This window comes from Cebidichthys violaceus, unplaced genomic scaffold, assembly GCF_023349555.1.
Source record: "Cebidichthys violaceus isolate CVI_PGR_0920_01 unplaced genomic scaffold, fCebVio1.0.p SCAF_19, whole genome shotgun sequence".
In the NCBI taxonomy this organism is placed as follows: Eukaryota; Metazoa; Chordata; class Actinopteri; order Perciformes; family Stichaeidae; genus Cebidichthys; species Cebidichthys violaceus.
In genome coordinates this window covers 2,037,565-2,051,718 of record NW_027176361.1, presented here as the reverse complement: position 1 = coordinate 2,051,718, position 14,154 = coordinate 2,037,565, and the positions used below count along the sequence as shown (strand labels likewise).

The 14,154-nt window shown below is 40.6% G+C and overlaps 2 protein-coding genes across 3 annotated transcripts in view; one reads left to right on the top strand and one right to left on the bottom strand.

The window, feature by feature from the left end:
* Window positions 1-7,038: 7,038 nt before the first annotated feature.
* On the bottom strand, window positions 7,039-13,541 carry abce1 (ATP-binding cassette, sub-family E (OABP), member 1). Its single transcript, XM_068713171.1, has 19 exons — window positions 13,432-13,541; window positions 12,421-12,546; window positions 12,192-12,277; window positions 11,969-12,066; window positions 11,717-11,834; window positions 10,844-10,981; window positions 10,518-10,587; window positions 10,278-10,374; window positions 10,117-10,206; window positions 9,838-9,959; window positions 9,461-9,585; window positions 9,281-9,377; window positions 9,105-9,164; window positions 8,562-8,620; window positions 8,305-8,415; window positions 8,017-8,159; window positions 7,800-7,922; window positions 7,554-7,665; window positions 7,039-7,451 (listed from the first exon to the last, which is right to left on the bottom strand). The coding sequence occupies exons 2-19, from the start codon at window positions 12,521-12,523 to the stop codon at window positions 7,404-7,406; spliced, it is 1,800 nt and encodes a 599-aa protein (XP_068569272.1). The 5' UTR covers window positions 12,524-12,546; window positions 13,432-13,541; the 3' UTR covers window positions 7,039-7,403.
* Window positions 13,542-13,635: 94 nt separating this feature from the next.
* anapc10 (anaphase promoting complex subunit 10) overlaps window positions 13,636-14,154 on the top strand; it is a 2,253-nt gene continuing 1,734 nt past the window's right edge. The window contains exons 1-2 of one of the 2 annotated variants that reach the window (XM_068713172.1): window positions 13,636-13,781; window positions 13,953-14,079. In XM_068713172.1, coding sequence (XP_068569273.1) covers window positions 13,965-14,079 — 115 coding nt within the window. In that variant the 5' untranslated portion in view covers window positions 13,636-13,781; window positions 13,953-13,964. Of the gene's footprint in view, window positions 13,782-13,914; window positions 14,080-14,154 lie in introns of both variants that reach the window. The other variant, XM_068713173.1, reaches the window with a different exon arrangement.

Below are 14,154 nucleotides of genomic sequence, written 5' to 3'. Positions count from 1 at the left end.
ACTATAGCGTGTTGAAAAAAGTCAAAAAAAAGTCATAGTATATTATGTTGAAAACATTCATACTATAGCCTGTCAAAAACAGTCATAGTATAGTCTGTCGAAAAAAGTGAAAAACGGTCATAGTATAGCATGTTGAAAAAATTGAAAAACAGTCATAGTATATTATGTTGAAAACAGTCATAGTATAGCCTGTCGAAAAAAGTGAAAAACGATCATAGTATATTATGTCGAAAACAGTTATAGTATAGCCTGTCGCCCCTTATAATGATCGAAACCGCAATCTTTCGGGTTGTGATAATTCCATCATCCGCCTCAGCTATGTGACTCTACACACTTCACATGTTGTTTGTCGTATTTGACTCTGTGAGTCCATCCTTAAAACCTGTCGCGCCTTATAAGGATCGAACCCCCAGTCTCTCAGGTTGCAGCCCACCTGCTATCCTCCTGAGCTATTCCACACCACACACTTCTATTGTTGTTTGCCGTATTTGACTCTGCGATTGCGCGTCCATCCTTAAAACCTTTGCCCCTTATAAGGATTGAACCCCCAATAACTCAGGTTGCAGCCCTTCTGCTATCCGCCCAAACTATTCCACATCACACACTTCTATTGTTGTTGGGCATATTTGACTCTGCGATTGCGCGTCCAACATTAAAAACCTTCGCCCCTTATAAGGATCAAACCCCCAGTCTCTCAGGTTGCAGCCCTTTTGGCATCTGCCTGAGCTAATCAACTTATACCATGTCGAAAACAGTCATAGTATAGCATGTCGAAAAAAGTGAAAAACAGTCATAGTATAGCATGTCAAAAAAAGTCAAAAAATAGTCATAGTATATTATTTCGAAAACATTCATAGTATAGCCTGTTAAAAACAGTCATAGTATAGCCTGTCGAAAAAATAAAAAAACGGTCAAAGTATAGCATGTTGAAAAAATTTAAAAACGGTCAAAGTATAGCATGTCGTAAAAAATAAAAAAAAGTAGTCATAGTATATTATGTCGAAAACATTCATAGTATAGCCTGTCAAAAACAGTCATAGTATAGGATGTCAAAAAAAGTGAAAAACGATCATAGTATAGCATGTCGAAAAAAGTCAAAAAACAGTCATAGTATATGATGTCGAAAACATTCGTAGTATAGCCTGTCGAAAAAAGTGAAAAACGGTCATAGTATAGCATGTCGAAAAAGTGAAAAACGGTCATAGTATAGCATGTCGAAAAAGTGAAAAACGGTCATAGTATATGACATGTCGAAAAAAGTCAAAAAATAGTCATCGTATATTATGTCGAAAACATTCATAGTATAGCCTGTCAAAAACAGTCATCGTATAGGATGTCGAAAAAAGTGAAAAACGATCATAGTATAGCATGTCGAAAAAAGTCAAAAAACAGTCATTGTATATTATGTCAAAAACATTGATAGTATAGCCTGTCGAAAACAGTCATAGTATAGCCTGTCGAAAAAGTGAAAAACGGTCATAGTATAGCATGGCAGAAAAAGTCAAAAAATAGTCATAGTATATTATGTCGAAAACATTCATAGTATAGCCTGTCGAAAACAGTCATAGTATAGCCTGTCGAAAAAGTGAAAAACGGTCATAGTATAGCATGGCAGAAAAAGTCAAAAAATAGTCATAGTTTATTATTTCGAAAACATTCATAGTATAGCCTGTCAAAAACAGTCATAGTATAGCCTGTCGAAAAAATTTAAAAACGGTCATAATATAGCATGTTGAAAAAATTGAAAAACGGTCATAGTATAGCATGTCGTAAAAAGTCATAAAATAGTCATAGTATATTATGTCGAAAACAGTCATAGTATAGTCTGTCAAAAACGGTCTTAGTATAGCCTGTCGAAAAAAGTAAAAAAAGGTCAAAGTATAGTATGTCGAAAAAGTAAAAAAAAATCATAGTGTAGTATGTCGAAAAAAGTAAAAAAAAGTCAGTGTAGCCCGTCAAAAAAACTGAAAAAAAAAATCATAGTGTAGCCCGTCGAAAAAACTGAAAAAAAATCATAGTGTAGCCCGTCGAAAAAACAATCTGTGTAGTATGTCGAAAAAAGTGAAAAACGGTCATAGCATAGCATGTTGAAAAAATTGAAAAACGGTCATAGTATATTAAGTTGAAAACAGTCATAGTATAGCCTGTCGAAAAAAGTGAAAAACGATCATAGTATAGCATGTCGTAAAAAGTCAAAAAAGTAGTCATAGTATATTATGTCGAAAACATTCATAGTATAGCCTGTCAAAAACAGTCATAGTATAGCCTGTCGAAAAAAGTGAAAAACGGTCATAGTATAGCATGTCGAAAAATTGAAAAACGGTCATAGTATAGCCTGTCGAAAAAAGTGAAAAACGGTCATAGTATAGCATGTCGTAAAAAGTCAAAAAAGTAGTCATAGTATATTATGTCGAAAACATTCATAGTATAGCCTGTCAAAAACAGTCATAGTATAGCCTGTCGAAAAAAGTGAAAAACGGTCATAGTATAGCATGTAGAAAATTGAAAAACGGTAATAGAAAAAAGTGGAAAAAAATTTGAAAAACGGTCATAGTATAGCATGGCAGAAAAAGTCAAAAAATAGTCATAGTTTATTATTTCGAAAACATTCATAGTATAGCCTGTCAAAAACAGTCATAGTATAGCATGTCGAAAAAATTAAAAAACGGTCATAATATAGCATGTTGAAAAAATTGAAAAACGGTCATAGTATAGCATGTCGTAAAAAGTCATAAAATAGTCATAGTATATTATGTCGAAAACAGTCATAGTATAGTCTGTCAAAAACGGTCTTAGTATAGCCTGTCGAAAAAAGTGAAAAACAGTCATATTATAGCATGTCGAAAAAAATAAAATAAATAGTCATAGTATATTATGTCGAAAACAGTCATACTATAGCGTGTTGAAAAAAGTCAAAAAACAGTCATAGTATAGCCTGTCGAAAAAATTAAAAAACGGTCAAAGTATAGCATGTCGAAAATAGTCAAAAAACAGTCATAGTATATTATGTCGAAAACATTCGTAGTATAGCATGTCGAAAAAAGTCAAAAAATAGTCATAGTATATTATGTCGAAAACAGTTATAGTATAGCCTGTCGCCCCTTATATTGATCGAAACCGCAATCTTTCGGGTTGTGATAATTCCATCATCCGCCTCAGCTATGTGACTCTACACACTTCACATGTTGTTTGTCGTATTTGACTCTGTGAGTCCATCCTTAAAACCTGTCGCGCCTTATAAGGATCGAACCCCCAGTCTCTCAGGTTGCAGCCCACCTGCTATCCTCCTGAGCTATTCCACACCACACACTTCGATTGTTGTTTGCCATATTTGACTCTGCGATTGCGCGTCCATCCTTAAAACCTTTGCCCCTTATAAGGATCAAACCCCCAGTCTCTCAGGTTGCAGCCCTTCTGCTATCCGCCTAAACTATTCCACACCACACACTTCTATTGTTGTTTGCCATATTTGACTCTGCGATTGCACGTCCAACATTAAAAACCTTCGCCCCTTATAAGGATCAAACCCCCAGTCTCTCAGGTTGCAGCCCTTTTGGCATCTGCCTGAGCTAATTGACTTATACCATGTTGAAAACAGTCATAGTATAGCCTGTCGAAAAAATTGAAAAACGGTCATAGTATAGCATGTCAAAAAAAGTAAAAAAATAGTCGTAGTATATTATGTCGAAAACAGTCATAGTATAGCCTGTCAAAAAAAGTACAAAAAAAATTATAGTGTAGTATGTCGAAAAAAAGTAAAAAAAAGTCAGTGTAGTATGTCGAAAAAAGTGAAAAAACAGTCATAGTATAGTCTGTCAAAAAGTAAAAAAAAAATCATACTGTAGTATGTCGAAAAAAGTAAAAAAAAGTCAAAGTATAGTATGTCGAAAAAAGTAAAAAAAAATCATAGTGTAGTATGTCGAAAAAAGTAAAAAAAAGTCAGTGTAGCCCGTCAAAAAAACTGAAAAAAAAAATCATAGTGTAGCCCGTCGAAAAAACTGAAAAAAAAATCATAGTGTAGCCCGTCGAAAAAACAATCTGTGTAGTATGTCGAAAAAAGTAAAAAAAAGTCAAAGTATAGCCTGTCGAAAAAAGTGAAAAACGGTCATAGCATAGCATGTTGAAAAAATTGAAAAACGGTCATAGTATAGCATGTCGTAAAAAGTGAAAAACGGTCATAGTATAGCATGTCGAAAAAAGTGAAAAACGGTCATAGTATAGCATGTCGAAAAAAGTGAAAAACGGTCATAGTATAGCATGTCGTAAAAAGTCAAAAAAGTAGTCATAGTATATTATGTCGAAAACATTCATAGTATAGCCTGTCAAAAACAGTCATAGTATAGCCTGTCGAAAAAAGTGAAAAACGGTCATAGTATAGCATGTCGAAAAAGGTCAAAAAACAGTCTTAGTATATTATGTCGAAAACATTCATAGTATAGCCTGTCAAAAACAGTCATAGTATAGAATGTCGAAAAAATTGAAAAACAGTCATAGTATAGCATGTAGAAAATTGAAAAACGGTAATAGAAAAAAGTGGAAAAAAATTTGAAAAACGGTCATAGTATAGCATGGCAGAAAAAGTCAAAAAATAGTCATAGTTTATTATTTCGAAAACATTCATAGTATAGCCTGTCAAAAACAGTCATAGTATAGCCTGTCGAAAAAATAAAAAAACGGTCATAATATAGCATGTTGAAAAAATTGAAAAACGGTCATAGTATAGCATGTCGTAGAAAGTCAAAAAATAGTCATATTATATTATGTCGAAAACATTCATAGTATAGCCTGTCGAAAACAGTCATAGTATAGCCTGTCGAAAAAAGTGAAAAACGGTCATATTATAGCATGTCGAAAAAAATAAAATAAATAGTCATAGTATATTATGTCGAAAACAGTCATACTATAGCGTGTTGAAAAAAGTCAAAAAACAGTCATAGTATAGCCTGTCGAAAAAATTAAAAAACGGTCAAAGTATAGCATGTCGAAAATAGTCAAAAAACAGTCATAGTATAGCCTGTCGAAAACAGTCATAGTATAGCCTGTCGAAAAAAGTGAAAAACGATCATAGTATATTATGTCGAAAACAGTTATAGTATAGCCTGTCGCCCCTTATAATGATCGAAACCGCAATCTTTCGGGTTGTGATAATTCCATCATCCGCCTCAGCTATGTGACTCTACACACTTCACATGTTGTTTGTCGTATTTGACTCTGTGAGTCCATCCTTAAAACCTGTCGCGCCTTATAAGGATCGAACCCCCAGTCTCTCAGGTTGCAGCCCACCTGCTATCCTCCTGAGCTATTCCACACCACACACTTCTATTGTTGTTTGCCATATTTGACTCTGCGATTGCGCGTCCATCCTTAAAACCTTCGCCCCTTATAAGGATTGAACCCCCAATAACTCAGGTTGCAGCCCTTCTGCTATCCGCCTAAACTATTCCACACCACACACTTCTATTGTTGTTTGCCATATTTGACTCTGCGATTGCACGTCCAACATTAAAAACCTTCGCCCCTTATAAGGATCAAACCCCCAGTCTCTCAGGTTGCAGCCCTTTTGGCATCTGCCTGAGCTAATCGACTTATACCATGTCGAAAACAGTCATAGTATAGCATGTCGAAAAAATTGAAAAACGGTCATAGTATAGCATGTCGAAAAATAAAAAAAAAGTCATAGTATAGCATGTCGAAAAAAGTAAAAAAATAGTCGTAGTATATTATGTCGAAAACAGTCATAGTATAGCCTGTCAAAAAAAGTAAAAAAAAAATTATAGTGTAGTATGTCGAAAAAAAGTAAAAAAAAATCATACTGTAGTATGTCGAAAAAAGTAAAAAAAAGTCAAAGTATAGTATGTCGAAAAAAGTAAAAAAAAAATCATAGTGTAGTATGTCGAAAAAAGTAAAAAAAGTCATAGTGTAGCCCGTCGAAAAAACTGAAAAAAAAATCAAAGTGTAGCCCGTCGAAAAAACAATCTGTGTAGTATGTCGAAAAAAGTAAAAAAAAGTCAAAGTATAGTTTGTCGAAAAAAGTGAAAAACAGTCATAGTATAGTATGTCGAAAAAAGTAAAAAAAAAATCAGTGTAGTATTTCAAAAAAAGTAAAAAAAAGTCAAAGTATAGTATGTGGAAAAAAGTACAAAAAAAAATCATAGTATATCGAAAAAAGTAAAAAAAAAGTCAAAGTATAGGATGTGGAAAAAAGTCAAAAAAAAATCATAGTATAGTATATCGAAAAAAGTCAAAAAACAGTAAAATTATAGCATGTCAAAAAATTCAAAAAAGTACTGTACTATGACTGTTTTCGACTTTTTTTGACATACTATACTGAGTTTTTTGACATACTATATAATGACTGTTTTTACTTTTTTCAACGTACTGCAAAATTTTGTGTTTAGACAATTTCATTTTTTTTCCCCCAATCATGAATCTGTCCATTATTTTAATAGTTCAGTATTGTATGCAAGATAACAGCTATGTTTATGCATGGCAGTGGTACTAATAGGCCATCACACATTTTCGATTCCATATTGTTTCAAATAAAAACGTCACTTTGAATAGCTTGTATGCATGATTATCATACAAGGTGTGTTTATTAATGTCAGTGGCACGGCCACACTACTCACTGTACCTTTAAAATAAAAACATGAAGATATGAACCTGTGTATTATTTGAATAGCTTAGTATTGAATGCACAATAACAAAGTATGTTTATACATGGCACTAGGCCCAGTTTAATATAAAACACAATATATATATATAGTCGGGGGTCCCTGCTCCATCGCTCTATCAGTTTGGGGGTCCTTGGCCTAAAAAACATTGAAGACCCCTGATTTAGTGTGTTAGAAAAAGTTATATACAAAAAAAATGAGGTGTATTAGTAGTAGTATCTAGTGTAGTTGTATTTTCCATTGTGTAGTTCTAGTAGTCTCTGTGGTGCAGTAGTAGTATTCTCCATGGTTTCGTAGTACCTGTGCTGTGGCACTAGCATCAGGGACCACTGGGATACATTGTGAACATAAATGAAGAGAGAGACTGTTGTTGGGTCAGGTAGCATCAGTTTATTATCATTTGTTGTAAATGTATGAGTGATAAAATATGCTGCTTAATGTTCCACAACGTCTCTTGTGAACGCAGCCCGGTAGGTTCACGCTCACCGACACACAACGCAAAGCACTTTGTTTCATTTAAAACGTTTCACAACATTTGTTTTGGGGCTATTGAACGCAGCCTGGTACATAACAGGCTGATGGTTTCTTATCTTTTAAGATTCATACGATGAGATATATATATATATATATATATATTATTGTTAAACGTATCTGCCTTGTGTTGTACTTGTGTTGTGTTGTGAACGCAGCCCCTGAATGCGTCGCAGGAAGTCACAACTATGAGAAGTCGTCTTAGTCGTCCAGGAAGAAGTAGTTTCCGCTCTTCTTCTGCTCCGTGTCCTGGAGACAGAGAGGGCAGGCTCTTCAAATACAACTTTATTCATGAATGGAAACATTAACAACAACACGTTCATATATGTGTGTGTGTGTGTGTGTGTGTACCTTGATGGAGTGGCACTTGTTGATGCGTGGTCTGAAGTTGTTCGGGTCTCTTCTGAATGTGATCTCCAACAGAGACAGAAATCTGTTCATCCCCGCCAACAGACCCTGAGGACTGACACACACACACACACACACACACACACACACACACACACACACACACACACACACAGAGAGAGAGAATAAGATGAAGTTATCATAATCATGTGTTCATCAGGATGCCAGAGGGCTGCTGGTCACTCTTACGTGTTGGCTGCTGTCGTCTTGGAGGGAATACCGTCGAACACGATGACTCTGTCGGCCAGGTAGGTCGCCATGATGAAGTCGTGCTCCACCACGAACGCCGTCTTCTTGGCGTGGAGGATGTACCTGCACACGCACACGCACACGCACGCACACACCAGAGTCAGACAGGAAGAAGAGGGGGGGATTCATAGTACAAATGAGGGAAAGGGTCGATTACCTCTTGATGACTCTGGCGGCCATCAACCTCTGCTCAGAGTCCAGGTAGGCCGAGGGCTCGTCGATCAGGTACACATCAGCTGGTTTCCCCAAACACAGAGTGAGAGCGACTCTCTGCAGCTCTCCACCAGACAGGTTCTGGACCTGGGGGGGGGGGGGGGGGGAGTTAGTCAGTCAGTTTACTGTAACCAGAGAGGCTGCACAATCACAACAAGTCTTTTCTCTCCTTTCTGTGGACTTTAAATCAACAATTAGCAACGTGCTTAGAGAGTGAGTGAGTGTCTCTTACATCCTGGTCTATGATGCTCTCTATCTGCATGGGCTTCATGACGTCGGTGATGAACTGAGGGTGAGTGTAGGCGTCTCTGATCTTCTCGTGCAGCAGAGCTCTGACGCTGCCCTGAACACAACACACACATTTTAATCATCGCTAATATGAAGGAATGTCATCATCATACAAGATGACATCATTTAAGGTAAGAACATCTAAAATAGTGACCAACAGTCTTGTATCAGTGATGATGATGATGATGATGATGAACACACCTTGAACTTTGGGCTGATGGTCTGAGGCTTGTAGCTGACGCTCAGGATGGGAACCTCACCTGAAGAGAAACAACAGGTGAGAGAGAGTGTCTACACTGTGTGTGTGAGAGTGAGTGAGTGAGTGAGTGAGTGAGTGAGTGAGTGTGAGAGAAAGTGTGAGAGTGTGAATGTGAGAGAGTGCTTGAGTGTGAGAGAAAGTGTGAGAGAGTGTGAGTGAGAGAATGAGTGTGAGAGAGTGAGTGTGTGAGTGTGAGAGTGAGAGTGAGTTTGAGTGAGTGTGAGAGAGTGAGTGTGAGAGAGTGAGTGACTGTGAGAGTGTGAGTGAGAGAATGAGTGTGAGTGTGAGAGAGTGCGTGAGAGAATGAGTGTGAGTGTGAGAGAGTGAGTGCGAGATAGAGTGTGAGAGTGTGAGTGAGAGAGAGTGTGAGTAAGTGTAAGTGTGAGTGTGAGAGAGTGAGTGTGAGAGAGTGTGAGAGTGAGATATAAGAGTGTGAGAGAGTGAGAGAGTGACTGTGAGAGAGTGAGTGTGAGATAGGGACTCACCTCCCCCGTCAGGTTTGAGTCCTCCAGCCAGCATCCTGATGAAGGTCGTCTTCCCCGTTCCTGCAGACACACAAACATTCACTCTAAGCCACTCCCCCTGTTAGGCCAGCTGGCTCCTTTGAAGGACTACAGGTGCGTGGTCTTTAGCTCGATGGAGGTGACATCGTGCGACTCACCGTTCTCTCCCAGCATCACCATGATCTCAGAGTCCGTGAACTCTCCCGCTTTGATGTCCAGGCTGAACTCGCCCATCGTCTTCGTCATCTCTGGATACTTGAGGAGGACCAGGAGAGAGAGAACATCAGAGGAGCTTCACAGAGACCCGACTAACGGTAAACACGTGGAGGTGAACGGACCTGGTAGTGCCGGAGTCTCTTCACCTCCTCGTCGTTGGCCGTCTCGGCCACCTTGAAGACCAGCGAGGTCTCGCGGAACCTGAGGTTCTCCGTGGGAACGTAACCGTCCAGGAAGATGTTGATACCTGAAGGAACCGAGGGAACGTTGAGACATTCGGTTCATCCTGAGAACTTATATATAAATATATATTTATAAATATATATATTATATATATATATTTATAAATATATATATTATATATATATATTTATAAATATATATATTATATATATATATATATATATATATATATATATATATATATATATATTTTTTAGAAATATATATTTATACATAAATATATGGGTTGTTGCTGGTGTGTGTGTGTGTGTGTTACCCTCTCTAACACTGAAGGGCATGGTAACGACTCCGTAGGCGCTCGGGACTCCGTAGAGACAACAGATGAAGTCAGAGAGATAATCCAACACACTGAGGTCATGTTCCACCACGATGATGTACCTGACAGACACACACACACACACACACACACACACACACACACATTATACACACATTATACACACTTCTGACCCTGACAGTTATGTACCTGGAACATTCTACAGTTAGACTATGTGTACTCGGTATTCTACTGCTGAAGTACCCTGTGGAGCGCTACCTGTCCGGCGTGATGAGCGAGCGGATGGTCATGGCGGCCTTCAGCCTCTGCTTCACGTCCAGGTAGCTGGACGGCTCGTCGAACATGAATCTGCGGCAGAAACAGAAGGTGGGTGGAGAGTCCCGGTAAAGACAGAAAGCTGCGCGGCGCTCGGTGCTCACATGTCGGCCCTCTGGATGCAGACGACGGCGCAGGCGAACCTCTGCAGCTCTCCTCCCGACAGATCCTCCACGTTCCTCTCTCGCAGGTGAGTCAGGTCTGCCCGGCGACGAGGCGGAGCAACGGCCAATCACAACACAGGAGCATCAACGCGTTAGCAATGCTGTGTGTGTGTGTGTGTGTGTGTGTGTGTGTGTGTGTGTGTGTGTGTGTGTGTGTGTGTGTGTGTGTGTGCGCGTTACCTAGCTGTTTACAGACGATGGTCTGAGTCTCTGTGTCGTCTTTCCTGGTCAGGATGGACCCTACTGACCCCTACAGGCAGACGAGAGGAATTACAACCAGACCAAATCAAACAAGAGATACAAGCAGAAAAACTACTGTAATAAACACAGTAAAGGTACAATAAATACCACAGTAAAGGTACAATCAATAAGTACAAAGTTGAGTCGGCCTGGTTTTAACATGTACTAAATGTGTGGGAGCATCTACAGCTGGTACATGTACGTGTAGAGGAGGACAAAGTACTTGTGGTGTGGTAGAAGTACCACGCGGGGGGGTGCAGGTGTACCTTGACGGTCTTCGGGATCTGGTCCACGTACTGAGGCTTCACGATGGCCCGCAGGTCGTCCTCCAGGATCTTGGTGAAGTAGTTCTGCAGCTCAGAGCCTCTGAAGTAGGTCAGGATCTCCTGCCAGTCCGGAGGGTTCTGGAGCACAAACACACCATCAACGACCCGAAACCTGACCAACAGAACCGACAGAACCAACGAGGACGAGGAGGCAGAGGAGGGCGGGACATGACTTCACTGTAAATGTGTTTTTGACAACTTGTAGTTTTAAACTTGTGTTTGACGTTTTATCATTATATATAAAAAATGTTTAGGAATTATTGTATTTAGATTCAAATCAACATTGTGTAATAGGCTCTACATATTAATATAAATAAATACACATAAATAAATAAAAATAAATATATATTTACATATAAATAAATAAAAATAAATAAATATTTATATATATAAAGAAATTTATATAAATAAAATATATATTTAAATATAAATCATATATATATATATATATATATATATATATATATATATATATCATATAAATACATAGAATTATTTATTTTTTTCATTTAAAAAGTGTGAGTTACTGCTACCGTATAAATATAGAATAAATGTGATTCTTTCTCTGTTTTTAAGTTTTTCTTTCACTCGTTAAAATTGTAAATTAATAATAATAATATTCAGATGAGAACTCTTTGTGATCTCCTGTGGATTGAACCATCTTCTAACATCACAGGAGAAGAGAGAACCTGGAGCTTCTGAAACAACAACGCCTTCAGTTGGTGGTCAGAGAAGGTCAAGAGAAGGTCAGCAGTGACTCCCAGCTCCTTATCTCCTCACAGCAGCAGCTCCTCAACACGTTCAAACACTCACATCAAACCTGCCCAGGTTGGGCTTCTGTTTACCAGCCAGGATCTTCAGGGCCGTGGACTTGCCGATACCGTTGGTCCCCACCAGACCCAGAACCTCACCGGGCCGCGGGATCGGCAGTCTGCGCACACACACACACACACACACAGTGTACATCAAACCACAGCAGAGATCTACACACACACACACACACACACACACACACACACACTGACTTTAAGGTCTCAGTGAGGGGGAGGAGCTACGGCAGCGTACCGGTGCAGTTTGAAGGAGTTGGCGCAGTATCTGTGTGTGGTCTCCTTCTCCAGGTTGCTCGGCAGGTTGACGATCGACAACGCTCCGAACGGACATTTCTACAACAGAAGAAGAAGAAGAAGAAGAAGAAGAAGAAGAAGAAGAAAGAGTTTAAGCCTTTATGAATCCATCAGACGTGTCTTCGGTCTTCTGATGGACGTCCTCAGATCACAGCTGTGGGTACCTTGATGCAGATGCCGCAGCCTATACACAGAGACTCTGAGATCCAGGCGATCTTACTCTGTGGAGTCACCTCGATGCACAGCTTACCTGCAAACACACACACACACACACACACACACACACACACACACACACACACTTTTATTGTGACATGTCTCTCTTGTGCATTGTTTTGGCGTTAAAGCCGAGGAGACGCGGGTCCGTCTGAGACCGGCTGCAGGACCACCCACCCATGCGGACCACCGGGCAGCTCTTCTTGCACTCCTGGCGGCATTTCTTCGGTTTGCATTTGTCGTGGTTGACGATGGCGATCCTGGTGTTCTTATCCGCCATGACGGACGCTCGCACCTCTGGAGCTGAAGGAGGAGACGGGAGAGGAGGTGAGGAGACGAGGGAGACGAGCCGTACAGGTGAGGAAGATCTCTCTCACACACACACACACACACACCTAAACCAGCAGACACCATCTGAACAGAGAGGCTGGTGTCCAGGCTGCTCATTCAGCAACACATTCAACTGTGAACAAAAACCTGCAGAGCCTTTAAACAATGGGGGCCGCCACAGATCCACCATCAGGGCCCTGGACCAGGACCCACCTGATCCAGGACCCACGTACACCACGAGAGAAGCTTTTCATGTCAGGGCCTCGGGAGGTGTCAAGAGTCTGGCCCTCACAGTCCCTCGCACGTGACCCACAGCCCACTAAGTGATCAGTACCGTGTGCATAACTACAACATGAACGAGTGAACATGGAGATTAGTCTCCTCGTGGGTGCGACTTGTCCTCAAATAACCCGCGGATACGTCACTCGTTCATAAGCCGAATTCGCAAGCATTAATAAAAACACATTGCCTCGTGACCGCGCACGAGCGTATTCACGTCTGAGAGCAGCGAGACGCTTAATTGGTGAATTATTGAAGCTAATCTGGAGAATAACGTGATGTTGTCTCGTGGGGCCCTTCTGCTGTAGACCGCTGTGTGTTTAACACGTCGACCCCACGAATCCACCTGAACACACCTGTACGCTCAGGTGTGTTCATTAACGGTTTAAACGGTAAGCTAGCAGCTGTGACGTTTAAAGTACGAGCATGAGCGAAGCTAACGAGCTAGCTGTTAGCTTAGCTACGACGTTAGCAATGGAGGCCCCCCCCTCCCTTCCTCCCTCCGCACTCTTGACAGCTGCGATATAAAAACCCCCGTAAATAAAGACACGTAACCCGGGTCGATGTTGAAGAACTCACCGCTCTGCTGCTCCCGGTAACCGGTCCAAAGTACAAACCAAACCGGAGAAAACAGCCGTTCACAACGAACAGTTGACGGTTCAACTTCTCGTCTCTTTTTTTTTTTTATCTCCACCACAAGCAACGTGTTCTCTCCTGGAAGCCGGCTGGAGAGGAGAAGAAAAAAAAAAAGAAAGATGGCGGGAGAGACGCGACCAGAACGCGACCGATGACGTCAACTAAAAGCGACTCCACCGCACGGATTCAAAGCGAAGCAAGCGGAAGAAACACAAACAAAGCGGATTTAAACTGTTTCTGCTTCAGACTAACATGTGAGGCGTTAACGCGACGCCTTTCTGGACACACCTGTTGTAAGTTTGACTCATATTTATGTCGTAAAGCTTTAGTTTTAGTCGCTTTAGTGGAGGAATAGGAGACGCTAACTCCGTTAAAACGTCACGTTTTCTGGCACATTGACACAACGACGACTTGTTCCACGTTTAGTCTCCATGTTTCACATTCACTGAGCGTCCTGTCTTCAGAGAGATCAGAGGATGGCCACCCCGAGTAAGACCCCCCCCGGTGCCGACCCGAAGCAGCTGGAGCGGACCGGGACGGTGCGGGAGATCGGGTCCCAGGCGGTGTGGTCCCTGTCCTCCTGTAAACCAGGTGAGCTCCAGAAACCCACCACGTGTCCGGAACACGGTGAGTCCAGTCTGTGTGGATCTGAACTCGTTCTGATCG